The 20,076-nt window shown below is 49.7% G+C and overlaps 1 protein-coding gene across 1 annotated transcript in view; it reads left to right on the plus strand.

Moving 5' to 3' along the window:
* CREB3L1 (cAMP responsive element binding protein 3 like 1) overlaps positions 1-20,076 on the plus strand; it is a 47,492-nt gene that overhangs the window by 16,067 nt on the left and 11,349 nt on the right. The window contains exons 2-9 of the mRNA XM_050336697.1: positions 8,102-8,330; positions 13,006-13,166; positions 14,846-14,924; positions 15,798-15,958; positions 16,335-16,392; positions 16,604-16,752; positions 17,527-17,585; positions 19,442-19,510. Of these exons, the coding sequence (XP_050192654.1) occupies positions 8,102-8,330; positions 13,006-13,166; positions 14,846-14,924; positions 15,798-15,958; positions 16,335-16,392; positions 16,604-16,752; positions 17,527-17,585; positions 19,442-19,510 (965 nt within the window). The remainder of the gene's footprint in view (positions 1-8,101; positions 8,331-13,005; positions 13,167-14,845; positions 14,925-15,797; positions 15,959-16,334; positions 16,393-16,603; positions 16,753-17,526; positions 17,586-19,441; positions 19,511-20,076) is intronic.

Below are 20,076 nucleotides of genomic sequence, written 5' to 3' on the forward strand. Positions count from 1 at the left end.
CCTGCTCTAATTTTTTTTTATCAGTCAGCTGCAAGGCAGTTGTAAGCCAAAGGAAATTTGAGATGTTCATTTCATATGTAGCATACAGACAGTAAAATCACTCTGAGAAGCAGAGGCATTCCTCATTATCCTCCAGGGTGCTGCTGCTCTGGGAGGAGGGGTGCTCCTGTCTCTGCAGATTCAGCAAGTCTCATGCAACAGACAAACTATGTAACTGCTTTCCCAGGCCAGTGGAGCCCATTTTGCCAAGGGGCGGCTGCCATCTCCCCCTGCTCCCTAGCACATGCATGCCTGCCCTGCGCTGTGGCACCCGCAGGTGGTTGGAGGGCGCACAGATGGCCACACCACTGTGGCTACACTGCAGTGCCACTCGCCTTTGATTCACCTCGGCCTGAGTTCTGTCTTGCTCCAGTCATTTCTCTTGCAGGCGCTTCCAATCTCTCCCACATTGCTACTGCCCATGCCAGCTGCTAATCCTATTTATGCTGAACACACTAGAGCCAGATGTGGGGACACCAGTGTCCGTGACTGCAGCAGCACTCAAAGTGCATCCATTGGTGCTGCTGGGAAAGCCAGTCACAGGCGAGCAGATTTCAAGTTCCCACATACCTTTTTCTCCCTTCCTTTTATTCTTTCAAGAGCAAAAAAATTGAAGTGAAATTCTTAACTCGCCCTCTCTCCCTGAGCTGGTGCCTCCCAAGGTTCGTTCCCAATGAACTGCAGGCTTGTAAACGCTGAGCTGACTATTACACAGCTGCAATCTCAGCCACGAAATTTCGAAAGGGTCTGTGTTGTGCACATGCTTTTAACAACATCACCCACTCCGCCAGCTGATGGCTTTGTCCCCCCTGCCAGGGTTCTAGGGGAGGAGGGGGAAAAACCAGGAAACCTTCCTGCCCTCCAGGAAGGTCACAGCAAACTGTGTGAGTGGTATGTGGCGGAGGGTGCCTGCAGAGGGGCCGGGACGGTGTTCCCTGGGGCGCTGCCCGAGGATCCCGCAGGAGAAGGAGCGGCCCGCGCCGCTCCGTCCTAACCCTGCACTCCTCGCGCCCGCCGCGCGCCGCTGGCAGCCGCCTCCCATTGGCCGCCGCTCGGCGGCGCCGGCCAATGGGCGGCCGCGCTGCGGGCCGTTGGAAGCGCGCCGCGGCGACCGTTACTCGGCGGGGGGGGGCCGAGCCGGCCCGCCCGGCCCGTGAGGGGCCGCGGCACCCGCGCCCTGCGCCGCAGTCGCACTGCCCTGACTGTGCCTCGAGCCGCCGTCGGTCCCTCCGAGGTCCTGTGGCGCCTAGCGCTGGAAATTGTAAATCCAGGCCCTTGGCACGGATGCGCGGTGGAAGGAGGTTTCCTCAGCGAGCTGTGCCTGAGCATTACAGGGACGAGAGGAGGCTCCGGGGAGAGCTTATCGCTCTCTGTGACTACCTGAAAGGGGGTTGTAGCTGTGTGGGGGTCGGCCTCTTCTCCCAGGCAACTAGCGAGACGACGAGAGGACATAGTCTTAAGCTGCAGGTTTAGGTTGGACATTAGAAAGAATTTCTTCAGAGAAAAGATGATTAGACATTGGAATGGACTGCCCAGGGAGATGGTGGAATCACTGTCCCTGTGGATGTTTAAAGAAAGACTGGACATGGCACTTAGTGGTGATTATATGATGGTGTTTGGTCATAGGTTGGACTTGATGATCTCAGAGGTCTTTTCCAGCCTAACCGATTCTGTGACTCTCTGATTCTACAGACAGCAGCAAATTCTGGGCCTGGTTCTAAATCAGGTTCGGTTTGGTCCACCACAGAGTCCAAAGTTGTGATGCTGAAAGTAATCAGGTGACTTGGGCATTGCCATAGCCTCTGGGAAAATTGAGAGGTGCTGCTGGTCCGGGTGCTGTCCTGCTGCTGGAACGAAATGGCAATGGAGTCCACAGACAGTTTGGCCTTTGGTGCTTCAACCATGGCATACAGAGAAGCAGGAACAGTGAGGGGGTAGCAGGTCAATGGCAAGTTGTCCAGGCAGATCGGGGACCTGGGCAGACCAGGCATGGAGCAGCAGGGAGCAGTGGGGGAAAGACCTAGAGCAATACAGGTCAGAATAGAGGGGTACCAGAGGGGTCTGAGAGAGCCAAGAGGTGGCTGAGTGATCACCTGAGCGCCTCGGGGTGCACATGCACCAACTGGACTGTATGGAGAAGTGTGCACAGCATCTGTCCATCCTGCCTGAATCTTGTTAACATTGTTGAGAACTTCACTTTCATAAGGTCTAAAATTCTCTGCATTTTAAAGAGAGCAGAAGGACTGTCTGGAGTGTATGGGCTCTTCTTTCCTGGAATGTAAAGAAAACCTCGGCTCTGCAGCTGGAGTGCAGGGGGCTTCATTCCTTAGTGAAAGCAGAGAAGGGAAATGCAGATGTCACAGCTGGGATAGGAGATTTATCTTGGCAAGCAAAGAGGAAAAATACTTTCAAAAAGAAAAGAGAAAACTCAGAAGAATCCACTCCCCATCTTCACTGCCTGCCAGCATGAGCAGAACCTCCAACCTGCAAAGGCCTTTGGTCTCCTGGGCCTGGGCTGCTGCCCAGCTGGATTAGCTCCTTGCTGCTTTCTCTTTGGAGTGAGACTGTTGTGGTGGGACCAGAGAGGCTGTGAGAACCAGGCTGATCCTGAAGAGAGACTGTCTCCAAACAACTCAGCTGGAGGTGGGAAAGGAAAAGTCACAGTCAAAAGATGGAAGCATGAAAAGGAAAAGGAGGGACAGATACAGCCAGGATGACTATGGAGAACTGGATCCAGGGAGAGGAAATCATCCCCTCCTCAGCCATGCACAGTGCCCCTGGGCTACAAGAGTGACACCTTAAGGCATCTCATGCACAACCAGGCAGGGAAGAAGGCTTAGTGCCTCAGTCTCTGCTTGGGGCCTCCAGAGGTCTAACACCAGGTCTGGGTGGGGAGAAGTGTAGAGCTTGCATTTGGATGTCTGGATGCTTTACATTAGCTCCCAAGATAACTGTTGTACAACAGGAAAGGGTGTTCGAATGAGAAGTGCACGCACGCACATACAGTGTGCTATTTAGACAACCCTAAGCATGAGGTCAGGATGAAAACATGTGGTGGAAATATGTTTGGAAGAGTCAGTGCCTATGTCGATCACCCAGAGTGGGAGGGAGCAGGAGCCAGCAGCTGACAGATTCTTACTTTCTCCCCATAGCTGAGGTGGCCTAAGCTTGAGCAGATTCTCCTGTGCACCATAACAGCTTAAGGCTCTCTGTTGGGCCTAGAGATGTGATGGCCATTGCCTCTCCATACCTGTGCACACTGGCTAATCCTCTTTGGGCGCTGCCTCCCTGTCCTCCTAGAACTGTGGTGGGGGTATGGGCAGCCAGAAATCAGGCTTGGATCAGAAATCCAGCACATCCTCACCATTGCATTTCTGTCCCTTGGCTGCCCCCTCCCTGACCGCTCACTGGTAATACAGCTTTGGAAACACATCTCGTGCTATTTCTTGGCTTTGGAGCATAGTTAGAAGGAGCAGGAAGGAGGGTGTGAAAGGGAGGGGGGAGATAACAGGAGCGAATAATGCAAAATGAGACTATGCTGTGAGCTCCGTATCCCATCTGGAAGCTGTTTTCCCCCAGTACACTGCACACCCACTCCCTCTGGGCTGGGATGGTAGGGGTCAAGTTTCCCAGTTGACTGGTCCTCTTTAATAAAACCAGGCCCATCTGCGCAAAATCTACTTGAGAGAATCTCAATAGAGTTGTGGAGTCCTTCATTGTCACAAATGTCTTGGCCAGTCCTCTGAGGAGCGGGAGCTGGCTGGAAGGCGCTCTCAAAGAGTTTAGGTCTTGAAGAGGCTGTGAGAGGATGAACCTGCTCTGCTCCTGTATGTCTGTCTATCCCACCTTCCTTCACGTCTGAGTTTTGGGGACTCTTTCTTGGACCTTCCCTGGTCTGCTGAGATCACTGTTGCCATTGTGTTAGCAAAGGTCTCCCCAAAGCCTAGCATGGTCATGTCATTTTGTGGCAGCACATGAAGGCCTTTAGCTGTGCTGGCCCCACTCTGGGTGGGAAGGGCATCCAGCACCTTCTTTTGGCATGTGACCTTCCAGCCAGGATAAAGCTACTAATCCATTTGGTCAATGTGCTTCTGTGTATTGCTCAGAAGCTCGTGCTCTGCCATGATCTGCACAGCCGTGAGACACCATACCCTGGGACATGCAGTTTCCTGAAGCCTTCTCTCTCACATGTGCAAAGGAAGAGTATGGCTGAAGACTCTGAGTTTTGCCGGATAAGTGCAGGTCTGAAAATGAGGCTGGGTGGGACAGAGTTTTCTCTTCTGGGTTAGCAGGCTCAAAGTGAGCTAATTAGCAGTGGTTTTGATGGCATCTATCCAAAATAAACTCTGGGCTGCTCCTCACTGTGTCCATCACAGTTGAATCTGGACAAGAGGACTCTTTTTCCTCTTACCGTGTGGTTGCATGCACAGCTGCCTTATACTAATAAGAAATCTAAAATTAACAATACCTGTTGGATTCAGGAGAGAATGGAGCCAACCCAGAGACCCAGCAGTCTTCCTGGGATGTGGTGACAGCTTCCTGCTGGTCCTGTAGTTTCCATTGTGGATATACCCACCTACAAAGCCGTGTCATTATATTTGTTTTGCTTTTCCCTTACTGCTTCTACTTTCCTCTGGTTCTTGCCACCTTCTCTGAGTAAAATAGCAATCTCCAGCTCTGCGTCAGCTCTAGGTGCTATCGCTCCTTGAAGGTATCGGATTCTTGGTGCCCCCTTTGATGCTAAACACAGTTATTCCCTGTCTTATAGGCTGTCATCCTTCTCTCCATAATCTGCATTTGGACATGTTGGACTGGTATATGTGTGAGTGATGAGAACTGAAATGGGGCTGCTTTGGTGAGAAAGCTTTGCCAGTATTTAATTGTGATAGAGGATAAGACCCAGGAGCCCAGAGGGGGGTAGGTGCCCCAACATTTCTGGAGTCCTAGGGAAGGTGCAGGTTTCGTTCATTGCTTATCACCTATGTTTTCCCTAGACCACTCGATTCCCGGTGAGGGCCACTCCCGGGCAGGTGGGGCTCGTTAGCCTTAAAGGCAACCCACCTACGTCCTGAGGACCTCACTGCCACTGTCCAAGCTCGCTTGGCCCCGGCAGATGAACCTTAGGATTAAAGGGTGGGCTCAGTTCCACGCACACTGTGTCTCACCTAAAAAATCCAATGCGCAGGCTGGAAGGTGTAAAGACCTTCCCCAGATCTTCGCTCGCGAAGACTGGCCATTATTATTGTGTTTTCCCTGTCCTGTGCAGTAGCTCTCTGTCTCTTGGGAGAGAATGGTCTCTTGGAGATCTAACTCCTGTGTCTTTTGGAGAACAGTGTTGCCTTCATCCTCACTTCCAAGCAGTGAGGCCCTCCAACAAATCTGCTGTGATATCAAAAAGAACCAAAAACCTTGTAATTACTCCTGCCAGTGTTGGTGCCCATGTTAAGGCTCTGACGCTTGATCCCTTGCACTCCTTACTCATCTCTCACTCCGCAGCAGCTGCTGGGGTGATTTTTTTTGTTCAGGAATATAGCCAGAGGCCCATCTCCGCCTCTTCCCTCCAGGTAGGTTTGTCCTACAATGGAAAGATTGTTGACTGACCGAGAGAGTTCGTTGTTCTAAGTGTGGGTGGGATGCCACTAAAAGATAATCTGTGGAACTACTGCATAAATGCATTCTCTTGACTCTCTTTACTCCCACCTCTGCCTTTGTTAATGCACAGTTGTGAAAGAAATTTGAAGCACATGGCAGAGTTGCAGACAGCTCTCCCCACAGCTGTCCATCCAGCTCTGCTTCTCCTCCAGGGCTACACAGTGGTTCTACTTTTGATGGTCACAGCAGCGTATGATTTGAATGCCTCTTGTATCCCGGCTCTGCTATGCCATGGTGTGCCAGAACTCTGAATCCCTTCACTTCTCTGTGGTTATGTTCTCGCCCTTTCCATAAGGCTATCGTGTTCATATCCTGTGTTTGCTTGTGTTGTTTAGAGAACACAAGACAAAGAACAGCTGTTACATGAGCAGGCGCTCTCTGGGGTTAATACTCAGGACTCCAAAGTCTTTATCCCTCTATGCTGTAGGATAGGACAAAACCTGGTTTTCCAGTGGTTTTAGATAACCGTCTAACCTAGTTCCATGTGCTGACTCAGCTCCCTCTGAAGAAGTTATGCTCTGCACAGATGGAAGGTGTTTTCTGTCACTTGAATCAAGTGCAGAAATGCTTCTAGGCAACTTGAAAATAGATGGGTAGATTTTACCAAGCTACCCCACCAACTCTGCGTCTGCTATGGGAACAAGTGAAGAAAACTTCAGCCCAAACATCCAGGGAGGGCCTCAACACTGGGATTTAGCATGAACATGCCTTTTCTGCCTTACTTTCACGTGCCATGTCTGCCCTTCAGGGAAGCCTTGGACAGTGGTGTTGAGCTGTCACTCCAGGCAGTCAGAGGACTAGTGGGAAGGAGGCAAAAGGAGAGAAACCTCATGTCAGGCAGAATGCAAGTGGCAGGGATTCCACCCTCACTTCCAGCATGCTCTGTGAGCATCTGAGGTTTTAAGTTGAGCAGATGAGGGATGATGTTGGAGGGTGAAAGGCACTGATGTTCAAGATTGCTACAGCTCACCATCTCCCTCCCCCACTTGTTGGAAGCATGGGTCTGTTCAGCCAAAGCCTACTTCACTCCCCAGCCTCACCCCAACCTTCTGACAGCCAGTGGAATGTTGACAGAGCTACTGTGCTCTGGTAAAACAAATATACCTTCCTGTAGGAGCAGGAACCTAAAGGTTCCAGCATCCGGGGTCCTATGGCCACCTCCTCCCTCAGTCCTAGCACTGGGGGAAGAAAGGACTGCATGCACCACGAACTTCTCTAGAAGCCAGGCTCTTTCCTGAGCTCAGCTCTCACACTGGAATTCATTGGCATTCATGTCTCCCCTCTAGGATCTGTGTGCTCTGTCTCGATCTTATCCATACCCTGTTGCTCTTGGTATTTCAATATACTGCTTTCAATGCCTTTCTGCCCACCCAGATGCTTTTCCAGGCAGGGGGTTGGGGGACAGACCCAGTCTGACTCTGCTGAGCTCTCTCCAGTTCATTTAAGTTACACAGTTCCGTCTGTGTAATACAGTCACTTGAATCTATCTGTCTTTTCTTTCCTCTCCCCGAGCCAGAAGCCTCAATCTGCCAACAAATGGGATAATTTTTCAGCTGGTGTTTGGCAGCCATCATTTTTCTCCCTGCCCAACCAATGCTTTGTTGTTGCAAATGGAAAAGTTAGTGATTTGACTTCTGAAAAGGAGGATATGCCTCAAAGGAAGCAGGTTCACTGTAGCATCAGGAGCCCAGCTCTGCAGCAGAACTGGCCAGATTTACTAACTGTTACTGGAATGATTAGTGGAATGATTGTTTGTTGTTAACAGCCCATCTGTAGTGTTTAAACTTCATCGGGGAGCCGAATTTCACAGGCATCATCTGGCTGGAATACAACCTCATATGGTCCACAGAGGGGCTGTTAAATCCCAGAGGAAATTAAATACAACAGGGGGCCTTCCTGTTATGTTGATCCAACTGATCTTTTTTTCTCTGATAGAAATCAGCAGCTGGGTTGATGTTCTCTGGGGCATCAGTGTGCCTATTGCTGCTGGCAGAGAACATGAGAAAGTGTCTGTCACTAAGGACAGGCACTGAAGACCATGATTTTCTGCCGCACTTGCATTTTGTCATCACAGGAATTTCTTGCCTTGTGCTCTATTCAGTTTGTTGTCACAGCAAGATGATGCTAGGAAGATGCAGATAGGTACTCACAGGGAAAGGGAGAGATGAGAGAATATAGAAGTTTCATGAGTGTTTGTGGCATAGATAAACAAGCAGTGGTGTACAGCACCATGTCCCTTTCTATCTTAATTAAAGGTGTTTTTGTCTACCTGATGCAGGCAAGGAATAGGAAGTGCTTTTTCCCATCCAAAAAGGGTTGTCACTAAGGTTTAGCTCTCAGTGCAGAGGAAGGCTCTCAGACCCCCCTTGGAGTTGACACTAACGCTCTCTCTCCCTTTGTCTGTTCTCAGCATTTCTCAGACAACCTGGATCACTTCTCCGACAACATGGAGGATTTCTCCAATGACCTCTTCAGTAGTTTCTTCGATGACCCAGTACTGACTGAGAAGAACCCATTGCTGGACATGGACCTGGATCCACCCACTCCAGGCATCCAGGCAGAGCACAGCTATTCCCTCAGTGGAGACTCTGCTCCCCAGAGCCCCCTTGTGCCTGTCAAGACTGAAGATAATACTAATGGTGAGCATGAGATGTGCACGCTGCACGACTTTGGGCACATCTGTTAGCAGAGGCTCTGGCTGGCTTCCCTGTATAAGGACAAACTGGCTACTCCTTGGGCTTGCACGTGGCTAATCTGGGGAGGAATGTGATCTGCAGTTGTCAAATACAGCCTACATTTTTTCCTTCCATTTAGTGCTCTGACAATCACATTGCTCCTTTGCCGGGCTTACTGTTATTTATGAGGATGATAATTGGCTGTGGTTCAGTGTGCTGCCAGCTTCTGACAAGCAACAGACAATGTCTTTAGGATCCTGCAAACTTTGGTGTGGATGCCCTAGATCCAGCTCCATTTTGGCATGAGGCAGCAGGGTTTTGGCTTGAACATAGGAAGCATGAGTGCTGCTACATGTGGAAGGCTAAGTGGCTTCTTTACCGGCAGATCTTTTAGCAGGAGACAGAGAGGGACAGTAATTTCAAGACTTATTTTTAAAACAATTCATTTCAACATAATTTATGATGGCTGGATATTTTTAGAGCCATCCTTGCAGAGAGTCCTGTAATTTGTGGGACTGTGTGGGTGTCCCAACAGCTGATGGACACCACGCTGCCTGAAAAAGCAGTGGCACAGGCTCAGTGTACACAGAAGAAAGCCATTCCTTTGAGCAAGAGTGAGACCTGGGACAGAGGCTTCCCTCTAATGGCCAGGAATGATCCCAGCTCTCTGGTCCAAAGGCCAAAGCAGGAGAAGAGGAGGCTGGCCTCTGCTGCCTCTTTTCTTTGGTCTCTTCAAAGGGCACAACTATCTGCCATGTTCCTTAGGGGCAACTCAGAAAGGTGCTGGGAGAGAGGCTTATGGCAGGCCAAGCAGCTCTGCCTTAGTATCAAAAAAGCTTTCCACTTACATTTCTTCTTCCTTAGCTTTAACTCCAGTACAGTCTTTGAGGGGGCAACTAAAAAAAAAACCAAACCAGCATGAACAAATAAACACATCTTTATTTTGCCCCTGAAAATGAATAGGAGGCAAAGAGACTTGGGAATGACAGAAGGAAAAAGGATGATTTTGTAGAAAGCTGTGAAATTAAGACTGCCTACATGAAGCTACCTCAGGGACTCCTCTCTGAGACACTTATTACCACTTCTGTTCCTCTGCTCTGTGTTTGGACATGCCCCTTCTTCAGCTGCTGTGTCTCAAAGGCAAGATTATGACTCTTGTGAATGGAGTGTGACACTGATACCCTTGAGCAGAGGCCAGCACAGAGTGTACAGCACTCAACTCAGGAGAGCTTGAGATGCACCTGGCACTTGCTCTCTTGAGAGTGCAGATCAGCTTTATACAGGAAGTAAGGCCTAATATTAATATGGCAGGTATAGGAGTGTCTGTGCACCCAGTCCTTCAGCTCAGTAATTCAGCTTATCTTGCAGGGCTTTCTTGGCTCGTAATTGGATGTGAGTCATATTCTACTGAAGCCCTGAGTCAGATCCAGTATTTGCAACACTGTGCAGTCCTTTTGGCACAGTTCCATCCAGTCTCAGTCCTTTTAGACATTCATTTAAAATTAATTGTCCAGGAATGGCTTTTCTTTAAGCAAGCTCTGCTTGGTCTGCAGAGCTCCTCAGGAATGCCCCTGCTCTGTCTGGAGCTGACTGAGGCTTGCTATTAATCAGCTTTCTCCCAGCTTTTCTGCAGATCTCCAAACTCTTCCAAATCCTGCCCCTTCCCACATGGTTCCCACTAACATGGGTCAGCTAGAGCAAGCCACTGGGTGTATTGTGACCCCGTTTATCAGCAGAGTCTGCTTTCCAGATGGTTTGTGCATACGGACTGGCTGCTTCAGTTGTCAGTACCAGCCCTCAGTTTTGCAGGGTGTGATTTGATGCCAGGAGCAGGGAGAACCAGGGTTGTGAAGAACAGCAGGAGCTGGACCAGCCTCGGGCTAGTGCCAGCCCTCCTGTTCAAGGCCTGCTCCTCATTGCTCTTTGACTCACCTCCTCAACCCAGAGCAGCTACAGATACCTCTCAGTTGTACTTCTTCCCAATATGTACAGAGTATCTAGAGTAGAGGGGGAGCTTCCTGGCATGCCTCATCCACCAGCATATAGTGAAATCTGCAGTGGTTACAGACTGGCCAGACCTTTGAAACATCCCCTCAGGGAGCAGAACACAGATGTGTTCACACAAGATCCCTCCTCCTCAGTCCCTTATTGACCCTCTGAGGGCCTATGTGTTTCTGATTCTGTAACCCAATCACTCCCTAGATAAATCTTGGAGGGTGGGAAAGAGAGCAGGGTCAGAATGTAGACAGGAAATGGGAGGACAGTGCGTACTTATTTGGGTGTCTGTTCCTTGGCCTGTCTGGACTGACAGCACTGGGGTATGCTCTCTCACTGAGTCGTCTCATCAGGGAGAGCTCTTGGTGGTCTGCTCTCCCTTGCTTCAGCAGTAGCTCTCACAGAAGATGCCCCACACCTCTGAGAAAAAGAGAAATGCAGAGCTTTGCAACAGAAAGGGAGGATGAGGAAGACAAGGCTTCAAATCATACTAAGTCAAAATGTTCCCATACTGGGCATAGTGAAACCATAGAACAGTTTAAATGGGGGAAGCTGTGGGTGCTTCATCGCCTTTCAGAGCAGTAAGATCAAGTCAGACAACCATCTGTCAGGACTGACAGGTGTAGTTGAACTTGCCTAGAGCAGTGGGATAGACTGGAAGAAGGTCCCTTATCTCTGTGACAGGCAGAAGTCTGTCCACATTTTCTGGATGCAAACACTCGTGGCTCTGTACCATGTTGCCTCCTTCCATCAGAAAGGGCTTGTCTGCATACCAGGGGTATGCAGGGGGTTTTGTCTGCATACCAGGGGACTTCACTACCAGCTGCAGGTTTGGTGTCCTTTGCAGGACAGAGAAAACTCAGTCCACTCTGTGTCTGCTCAGAAGCCTCTCCATTGTTATGCCTGTGCAGTGCAGCCCTGCCTGAGACGCTGCCTGATGACATTGGCCCTGCTGCATTGTGGGAAACTCTAGGAAGTGATCCAGCAGCACTGAAAGCAGCACTCACAGCTGATACACACACAGAGCAGCCACAGGAGCTGTGTCTGTGCATGAAGATGTCCAGTCACAGAGGTAGTGGGAAGGAATGAGCATGTGCTAGAGATACTTGTCTAGGCAGAAAATAAGAGGTGCTAGACCAAAGACAGGAAAATAACATATTCCATTGGCAAGGGCAATGTGTTAACTGATATAATTCTTGCCCAGACTTTAACACCACTCTGTCCAAGCAAAAACCAGAGGCAGGATTCTGCCCTGACCTCTCCAAAAGGCAGCAGAGGCTGAGTTGTTAAGGTACCTGTAAGTTTAGATCACACGGCAGCTCCATATGAACAGCTGTTTGCTTGTACTCTTGTTTGTGCAGGCTTTTCTGGACCTGAGAAGGACCTTTCTCCCCCTCTCCTCTTGCCAGGACATCTTCTGCACTGCGGCCTGCACTGCAGAGCTGCTCTGGGCAGCAGATAGCTAGGCAACATCCCTGGGTCTGACTGAGAGTGCTGCATGCAGAGAGCAGTGCCGAGGGGTCAGGGAGTGAGTTGGACTATGGCCTCATGTGGAGGCAGCTGAGGCATTATCTGATGACACGCTTAGCAATAGTCTGTCCTATGTCAAACCAAATGTGTTTCTGGTTGTCAGATAAAAAGGGAAAGGGAAGGGATGGAGATTAAGAAGGAGGGTGCAGGCTGTAGGACTGCCAGGAGTAGCTTTTTGGCAGGCTGAAGTGTTTGAAGAGCAAAGACCAAAACTTCAGAGCAGAGTCCAGGTAGCTTTCCTGCCTAGCCGTCTTTTTTCGCATCTGAGGTGCAGTTTAACCAATGCTGCCTGAATCCCTGTTCCTGTGATCTCTACTTCCAGTGACAAGCCAGGCTCATGTGTCAGATGTGCACAGGACAGAGCAGGCAGGGGGCAAGTTCTCTTCAGACACTTCATTTCCCTCACTGCTGCTTCTTGTCCCTGCCGGCAATGGCAGCAGGGCACAGCTGCAGGCAGCAGTTCCACTGAGCAGCAGAGGGTGAAGGAGGGAGTCTCAGAGGTGAGACTGAGGGGAGCAGCTGTGGAAGCAGCCTCAAAAGCAGGTGCCACATTGGGCTTCCTTCCACAGAGATGAGCTTTCCTCCCTTCTGTCAGGCAGCAAAGCCCTTGTACTTGGCACAACATCATCTGGAGGCCAAAGCAGCACTGTCAGCCTTTTACTGTCATCATGCTTGCCCTCTCACCAGCTTTCTGGCACAGAGATGGTGCTACTCTTGGTACCACACCTGGCAGATCTGTGATGCTGGCCATGCTGCCTTAGGAGCAACAGCCCAGCATCCTCCTCTCACTGAGCCCTAAATATAAATAAGCTCCAAAGGATGATACATAGACATTATTGGGGGAAGAAACCCTGCAGCTGTCCTCCAGAGCTCAGGATGCACAGTCAGAGCACAGCAGAGTTACAGTTCCTCTAGCTCTGTCCTGTCTGCTCCCTACACGCTGGGTGTTCACTCCCTTTTGTACTCTGCGTTGTGGGCCTGCTTATGCTTGTGTAGTGACAGTGCTAAAACTGGAAAGACAGCCTCCTCAGTCAGGGGGAAGCTGTCTGCATGGCTTTTTTTTTCCTTAGCCTATTCTTGCTAGAGTTTGACTCTCACGTTGTGCATGTTTCAGAGCTGGAGAATGGAGTGTGGTCGCTGGGGCCCAAGCTCTGCTCCATCATGGTGAAACAGGAACAGAACCTGGCTCTAGACCTGCCTGAGTCCCAGCTAGCTGCCAGCTCCATACCAGTGCTGAACCTCAACCCTCTGCAGAGACTGCCAGTCCCCGAGGAGGTGAGCCCTTCTAAGATCCATCGGGAAAATGGGCTCTCACACAGCGGCACCCTTGGTAATACAGACCTAGCCATGTGACTGCAGGGTCCTGCAAGGTGATTTAGCTGCTGGACAGAGAGGAGAAGGTGATACAAAGCCCAGATACTGCATAATTTGTCATTCTCCTCTTGATATGGCAGTCAGAGGAGCAGCATTCCTGATGTTGGCTAGAACTGTGTTCTTGGTTTCTGCAGTGAAGCTACAAGACAGCTTATCCTTCCATAGAAAATGGTGAAACGAGGATTTTCTCCAGCACAGGAGGCTTTGCAGTCTTGGATAAATATAAGCCCAGTTCTTTGGCACAAAAGCCAAAGGCTTTAAGTTTGCATCTGATAGAGATCTGTCCCCTCCAATCTGCCAGTATTTCTATAGCCACTCTTGGCTTATTTTCATTTTTCAGAAAACAGTGTAAATTTAATGTGGTGCCAGTGACCCCACTATCCCTGAGTATAGACCCCTCCTTCACCACTGTCTTTTTTATGGCTTTGGACTTGTCACTTGGCCTCTCACTTTTTGTAACTGCTCACTGGAAATGGAGGTCCCATCCAGGTCCTGCTTGCTTTTTCCTATGAAGCAGCAGGAGTTATTATTTCTTTGAAGCAAGGGGTCAACTCTTCTTGGCATATCTAGGTTCTTAAGAAGTCTGATTGTCTGAAGGAGGTACAGTTATGCCACTGGCATCTGGGTGTAAGTCAAGGGCTCGGTTCATCTGGCCTTGAGTCCAGCCGTGTTGGATGAGAAGGTCTGACTAGTCTCACACAGACCTTGCCTATCTTGTAGCAGCTCAGTAGATAACAGTAAAGCATCTCTGGGGTTCACTTCCTTTTTTCACTCATGCTGATCATCTTCCCATTAAACAGCCATCCAAAACAAATGGGTTCTTCCAGCCAAAACTGTGCACAGACTTCCTCTATTATTTACACAGCTTGAACTTGCTGTGCCCTCAAAGCTCTGCTGTGTGCTTAGCAGCCATTCCATGGTGCTCTCTCAGCTGTGTTTACAGTCCAGAGGAGTTTGAAATGTGCCTGTTTAGTGTAAAAACTCCAGCCTATGGTGGGCAGGGGGCTGGCAAGCCAGGGAGCTGAGGGGCAGCATAACCCAGATGGGAATAAATGTATTCTTTATTCAACTCTCATTCCCCTCCAAGTGGAAACAGTTGACCAGTGGCCCCTGGGGAAAATCATGTGAGCAAGACAGGGTGGTTGTTCTGTTTCTGTTCTGTATAACCTCTATATTCCCATTTATAATGAAGGCAGATCAAAGAGAGACTTTGCATGGTAACGCATGGGTTGGTTTAAATTACACTGTCTGAGTCTATCAAAATAATTGCCAAGGATAAAAGTCATCTCCCTTTTGGAGGTACTCAGCTCAGTGCATTGCTTGGCAGCAAATCCATCTGCCCCTGCCTCTTCCTCTGCAAAACATATTTGCACTCTGTGTGCCCAGCAACTGAGACTTCAGGGGCTTATGTTTGAACTCTTGGTTTCCTTTATGTGTAGGGAGAGGCTGCTTTGGAGCAGAGCTGTGAGGTGGGACAGGACAGGCAGCAGGGAAGCAGTGACTGTGAACAGAACTGGTGGGAGCCTTTTGGGCAGGGGAGGTGGCAGTGCCCAAAAGCTCCTTCTGCTTCTTTTCCACAGATTCCCATAGAAATGACTCCAGCACCTGCGATCAAAGCTGAACCCAAAGAGGTGAACCAGTTTCTAAATGTACCTACAGGTAAGAAGATAGAATTTCCTGGTCAACTATATTACTCAGATATAGATGGTTATTATACAGGGAGAAAAGACAACACCTGAGGTCAGAGCCATGCATACAAGGTAGCATTGGGGCACAGAATAACAGTTCCAACACAGATCACTGTCTGGACCGGCAGCCACACACAGAATTGTTCAGACAGGGACTCCCAGGCAAAACAGGCTACTTCAGAGTTGGAAATATGCAAGAGTGCCTTTAAAATCCTCAGAGAGACTGTAGAGTTATCCAAAAATAACCATCTGAAAGTCAGGAAATTCAGGATCCAGTTTAATTTGAAAGAAACCCAAGCATCTGAAAATCTGCCGATGCACAAATGAAAGCACTATAGGAACTCCCACTACCGCAGAGAGACATTCCTTAGGCATATTCCCACTTCCATTAAGGCCCCCAGGGCTCTCCAGTACAAAGTGGGGACAGTTTTCAAGTGCTTGGAAATGAGCTGAGTGACCGGAGGCCCTTTGAATCAAGTGTGCTGGCAAGTGTGTGAGCCCAGCAGTGCTTTTGGAAGAGCTTTTCTCTCACAGAGCTTCCTGTACTTGTGAACATCACGGGCTTTGTACTTAATTTTGGTTGAACTGTAGTACCTTATTGTTTGTAAATACCTTCAGTGTCTTGGCAAAGCCCCTGATGGCTCTCCTGCAGTTCCTAGTTTAGCACATTTGAGGTCAGTCTCACTTCTGTCTTGGGCAGTGCTCAGTCCAGCCTGGTTCTCAGACCCACCCCATCTCGTGAAACTCATCACCTTCTCCTTTCAGTCCTCTGTTACAGCAGGGCCCTATGCCTCTATCAACAGGGTGATGTGAGAGCCATTGACTTGATCTCCTTATTTCTCAGTAGATGACCTGGTGCAGATGCCTCCAACTCCACCCAGCAGCCATGGCAGCGACAGCGATGGATCTCAGAGCCCTCGGTCCCTGCCTCCCTCCAGCCCAGCCCGGCCTGCTGCTCGCTCTTCTACTGCCATCTCCTCCTCACCTCTCCTCACAGCACCACATGTAAGGAGGCAGCAGGACATCACTGGGACACGGGGCTCCTTGGTGCTCAGAGGGGTTTGGAGGCTTTCCAAGGCTCACGTAGGGGATCCTGCCCTTGTTATGGTCTTCAAGCTCCAATGCTCTGGCAAAGCAATGTGATGTCTTAGCACAGGGATGTGGGGACAGGATGGTGAGGAGTGAGGAGAGGCACAACAAGTCTTGCATAATACCGCCCATCAGCTACCTTGTTTTAGGAATTACTGTCTTTCACCCCAGACTTTGGGAAGTGGCCTACACACTAGAGGACTTTCTGAGGAGGTTAATGTGAGAGAAAGGAATTATTGAGAATTCCCATAACCAGACCATTTTAACCATTGCCCCAAAAGTTCTTTGGCAGGGTCCTGCAGTACAATTGTGTAGCCGGCCTCACCACAAAAGAGCAGATGCCCTCCCAAGTAAAAGAGGAAAGGAGCTGCTGAGCTGTGCCCCCACAATCAGGTTGAGAGCAGAAAAAAGAACTGCCCTGCACCTATTTGATATCAGTGGGAAGCAATGTATTCTATTCTGATGTATACAGCCTCTGGATGCTCTGCAAGGCTTTAAGGAGGATCACTTTAGGGATAGAACTCCTTTCTGGCACTGATAGATGCTCTGTGTGTGTTTCAGAAATTACAGGAACCTCTGGCCCGCTGCTCTTGACTGAAGAGGAGAAGCGCACCTTGATTGCCGAGGGTTACCCCATTCCTACCAAGCTGCCCCTCACCAAAGCAGAGGAGAAAGCACTGAAGAGAGTCAGGAGGAAAATCAAGAACAAGGTGACTGCAAAAAATGTTATCATCCAGTCCCCATGACTCCAGAGCATCCTCAGCTGACCAGTGCTGTAGTTACCCTCACCTCCTCAGCTGCAGTGCAGCTCAGAAAAGGTGGGATCCTGCCTTCGGTACACTAGCATGAGCCTCCCAACCCATAAAAATGGTGCCATGCTTGCTCTGCATAGTGTCGAATCTGGGAAGTATGGCTTCCAGCCCAGGTCCTGTGAGTGTGTGGCCTTGATAGGGCCCAGAAGCCAAGGTGTCACAGATCAGAAAAACTGGCCTGGTCAGGCCTTGCTAGTGGGGCAGGGAAACAAGAGCCCTTGCATGATGCAGAACGGGTGATGCACAGAGCTCATTAGCCAGGCAGAGGCTGTGAGACTTCATACTGGTATAGGAAAGGATCCTGTGGGAGAAATGGTGAGAACCTGTATTAATCACCAGGTGACTCATAAGTGATCTGGGGCAGAATCAGCCCAGATGGCCACAGCACATACCCATGTGAGTCAGAGGAGTTCAAAGAAACCCTACAGATGCTCTCAGCAGTGAGGGACATACTGCAACATATGGTTGTGGCCTACAGGCCAAGGAAGGCTGCATACCCACAGTATCCATCCCTCCCAGTTTTGGCCTGGAGACCAGTAGGAATGACAGACTGGAAGGCAACTTCCCCATTTAGAATGCTGTGTGCGCAGGGAACAGACAAGATGCGTAAGCCACAAAATGTCCAGACACTTATGATGCTGACTCCTCTCTGATGGCTTGCCTCCCTCCCAGATCTCTGCTCAGGAGAGTCGCAGGAAGAAGAAAGAGTATGTGGAGTGTCTAGAGAAAAAGTAAGTTTCTTCTCAGTCTTATCGTTAAAAAAGGAATCCTGTCCATGCACAGCCTTTCTTTCTAGTGTTTTGTGAATTGCTAAAAAAGTATGATTCCTTGCAAGGCTGGCTGCACAGGAGTTTGGTTTGGGATCCTGCACCTACTCCCCTCCTTCCTAGAAATCCTCTTGTGGGATAAAGATTGCTCAAGAAATTTTGTGTTTCGAACTGCTTAGTTTGACTGGCCCCTGCAAAACACAGGCCTTTTTGGCTACCAATAAGGTGGGATTTTGGGGAAGAGTCCTGTTTCCCCACTAGAATTGCTTCTGTTTTGTTTGTCCCACAAGCAGTGGGCTCTCTGAGGGTGCTGCCTATGGCTTTTACCCCTCTCTTCGCATGAAGGTGGACACACAAGCACTTGACAGCAAGAAAAACCTTGCACTACATTTGTTCCCCACACTTCCTTCCCTTTCACTCTCTGCATTAACTCCGTTTTCCTCCTCACAACCCTGAGGTCCTGCATGTATAGCAGGCATAAGCCTATGGTGACATCACATAACACTGACAGAGTAGAAAGTAACTTCTCTAATAGCAACCCCTAATGGGCATTCCCATAATGGGCAAAGAAGGATGCTAGGATCCAGGAGCAAATTCATGCTTCTGTATAGATACCATCTTCTTCTCAGTTCCTAACACCATCTGAGATCAGCAAATGGAAAAAAACAACTCCCAAACCCAACCTTAATTAACTCTTCTTCCTGATGCTATTTGTTTATCTTCTCTAGTTGCACAGAAATGCTGAATTAAAACACATGACTTGAGGCAGCTTCAGGTTCTCACAGAGCACCTCAGCGTGCTTGTGTGTGTCCAGGCATCAGAGCACATAATCTCCAGCTAGTGTCCCACGTTGACACTCAGATCCTTCAAGCTGGGGCTGGGGAGTTGGCTGGCCTTGCTCAAGGAGCAGGTCCAGGGCGCTTGGTGCTGGGGCCTCTTTCCCAGCTGTGGCCATGCGTGGTGCCTGTATGTACTCAGCAGTTTGTTACGCTGGAGCATTGCTATGACAGATGGCTTTCAAACAATGCCAGGTTTAAATGTGAACCACAAGAGGCATTCAGTGATTTTTTTTTTTTTAATGGAACATGTCTTTGGTCAGCTTGGCTTTCTGTAAAAGCTGGTTAGTCAAAACCTGTAATTGGGCTCTTCACCATTCAGTTTGACACTTTTGCTGCAAGCCCAGTTTTTGCACGGAACGCCTAGTTCAGAGGCTGTCCTGGAAGCCTCCATCAAGATCAGGCTGTGTCCCTGGCCTGCCTTCCTCCGGGGGTGGAGGCATTCCCCTTCCCTTGTCCCAACTGCAGCCTAACCACTGCTGCTGAGAAGCCGTAGAAGGGAGCCTGCAGGTTCTCTGCTGCCCTCAAGTGCCTGCAGTCGGAACTGGCTCAGGGTTTGCACGGAGGGGCATGGATTTCAGAGTCAGGGCGCACAGCCAGGGCAGGTTGTCAGTCTGAGTGGGAGAGGTTTTACTTGGTCCCCCTCCTCCTCTTTCATGCTCCTTAGGGGGAGTTTGGAAGCGATGGAAATGTCTGCGTAACTTTGGGTCTATCCTGACTTGACCTGTCTGTAACCAAGTGTTACTGTCTCTCCCAAACCTCAGGAAACCCTGAACTGTCACATTTAACTGTTCACCTGCAGTCTCATCCCTGCTCTGTCGGGGCTGGCAGTAACCAGGTGGGCCAGTAACATTTGACTCCAGGACCATACCTGCAGGTGATGGATGAGGCTACTGAGCCTCCACACCCCAAGAGAGGCAAGCACTACATTCTTTATGTGTCTGGCCTTTGTAACTAACTGGCTTATGGGTTTTATTCCCATAGGGTTGAGACATACACAACAGAAAACAATGAACTCTGGAAGAAAGTGGAGACCTTAGAAAATGCAAACAGGTAAGATGGGCTAGACCTGACCTTCTGTGGGTAGGGCAGGGTGAGCAGGAAGGGAAGTCAGGGAGTGCTGGGGCAGGAGGGTGAGAAGAGAAAGGCAGGCTTCCCCAGCTCCTGGTGGATAGATGCTGCTTGGCAAGGCACTGCTTTTTAGCCTGTGACATCAACGAGGCAGCTGGGTTTGGTTAGCAAGCCTGGAATGTTTGTATTGGGATGACCAGGCCACTCCGAAGTGAGGGGAGGGAGGGAAGGCATTTCCCATATCCCTTATATTTTCCTCCTTCTCCCTGCAGCCCTTTGGGCTCATGCTGTCTTCCCCATTGCCCTCCAGGTCTCTGGCTGTCTCCAGGACAGATGTATCAGGGGAGGCCTCTCACACCAGCCTCTCAGACCCTTTGTTTCTGCTTTTGGGCTCTTTGGAGGAATACAAGGCCCCTGGGCATATTGTGGCTGTTTCAGGTTTCTCTTGAGAAAGCTGAACAGACTTGGTGAACATAGGGAAAGCCCCTTCCTCTAATAGAGATAGCTTCCACCAAATCTAGGGTAAATCCTTGTGCATGTGGTGTTCC

The sequence above is a fragment of the Myiozetetes cayanensis genome, unplaced genomic scaffold (assembly GCF_022539395.1).
Source record: "Myiozetetes cayanensis isolate MyiCay16 unplaced genomic scaffold, myiCay2020 scf6-25, whole genome shotgun sequence".
NCBI classification, from domain to species: domain Eukaryota; kingdom Metazoa; phylum Chordata; class Aves; order Passeriformes; family Tyrannidae; genus Myiozetetes; species Myiozetetes cayanensis.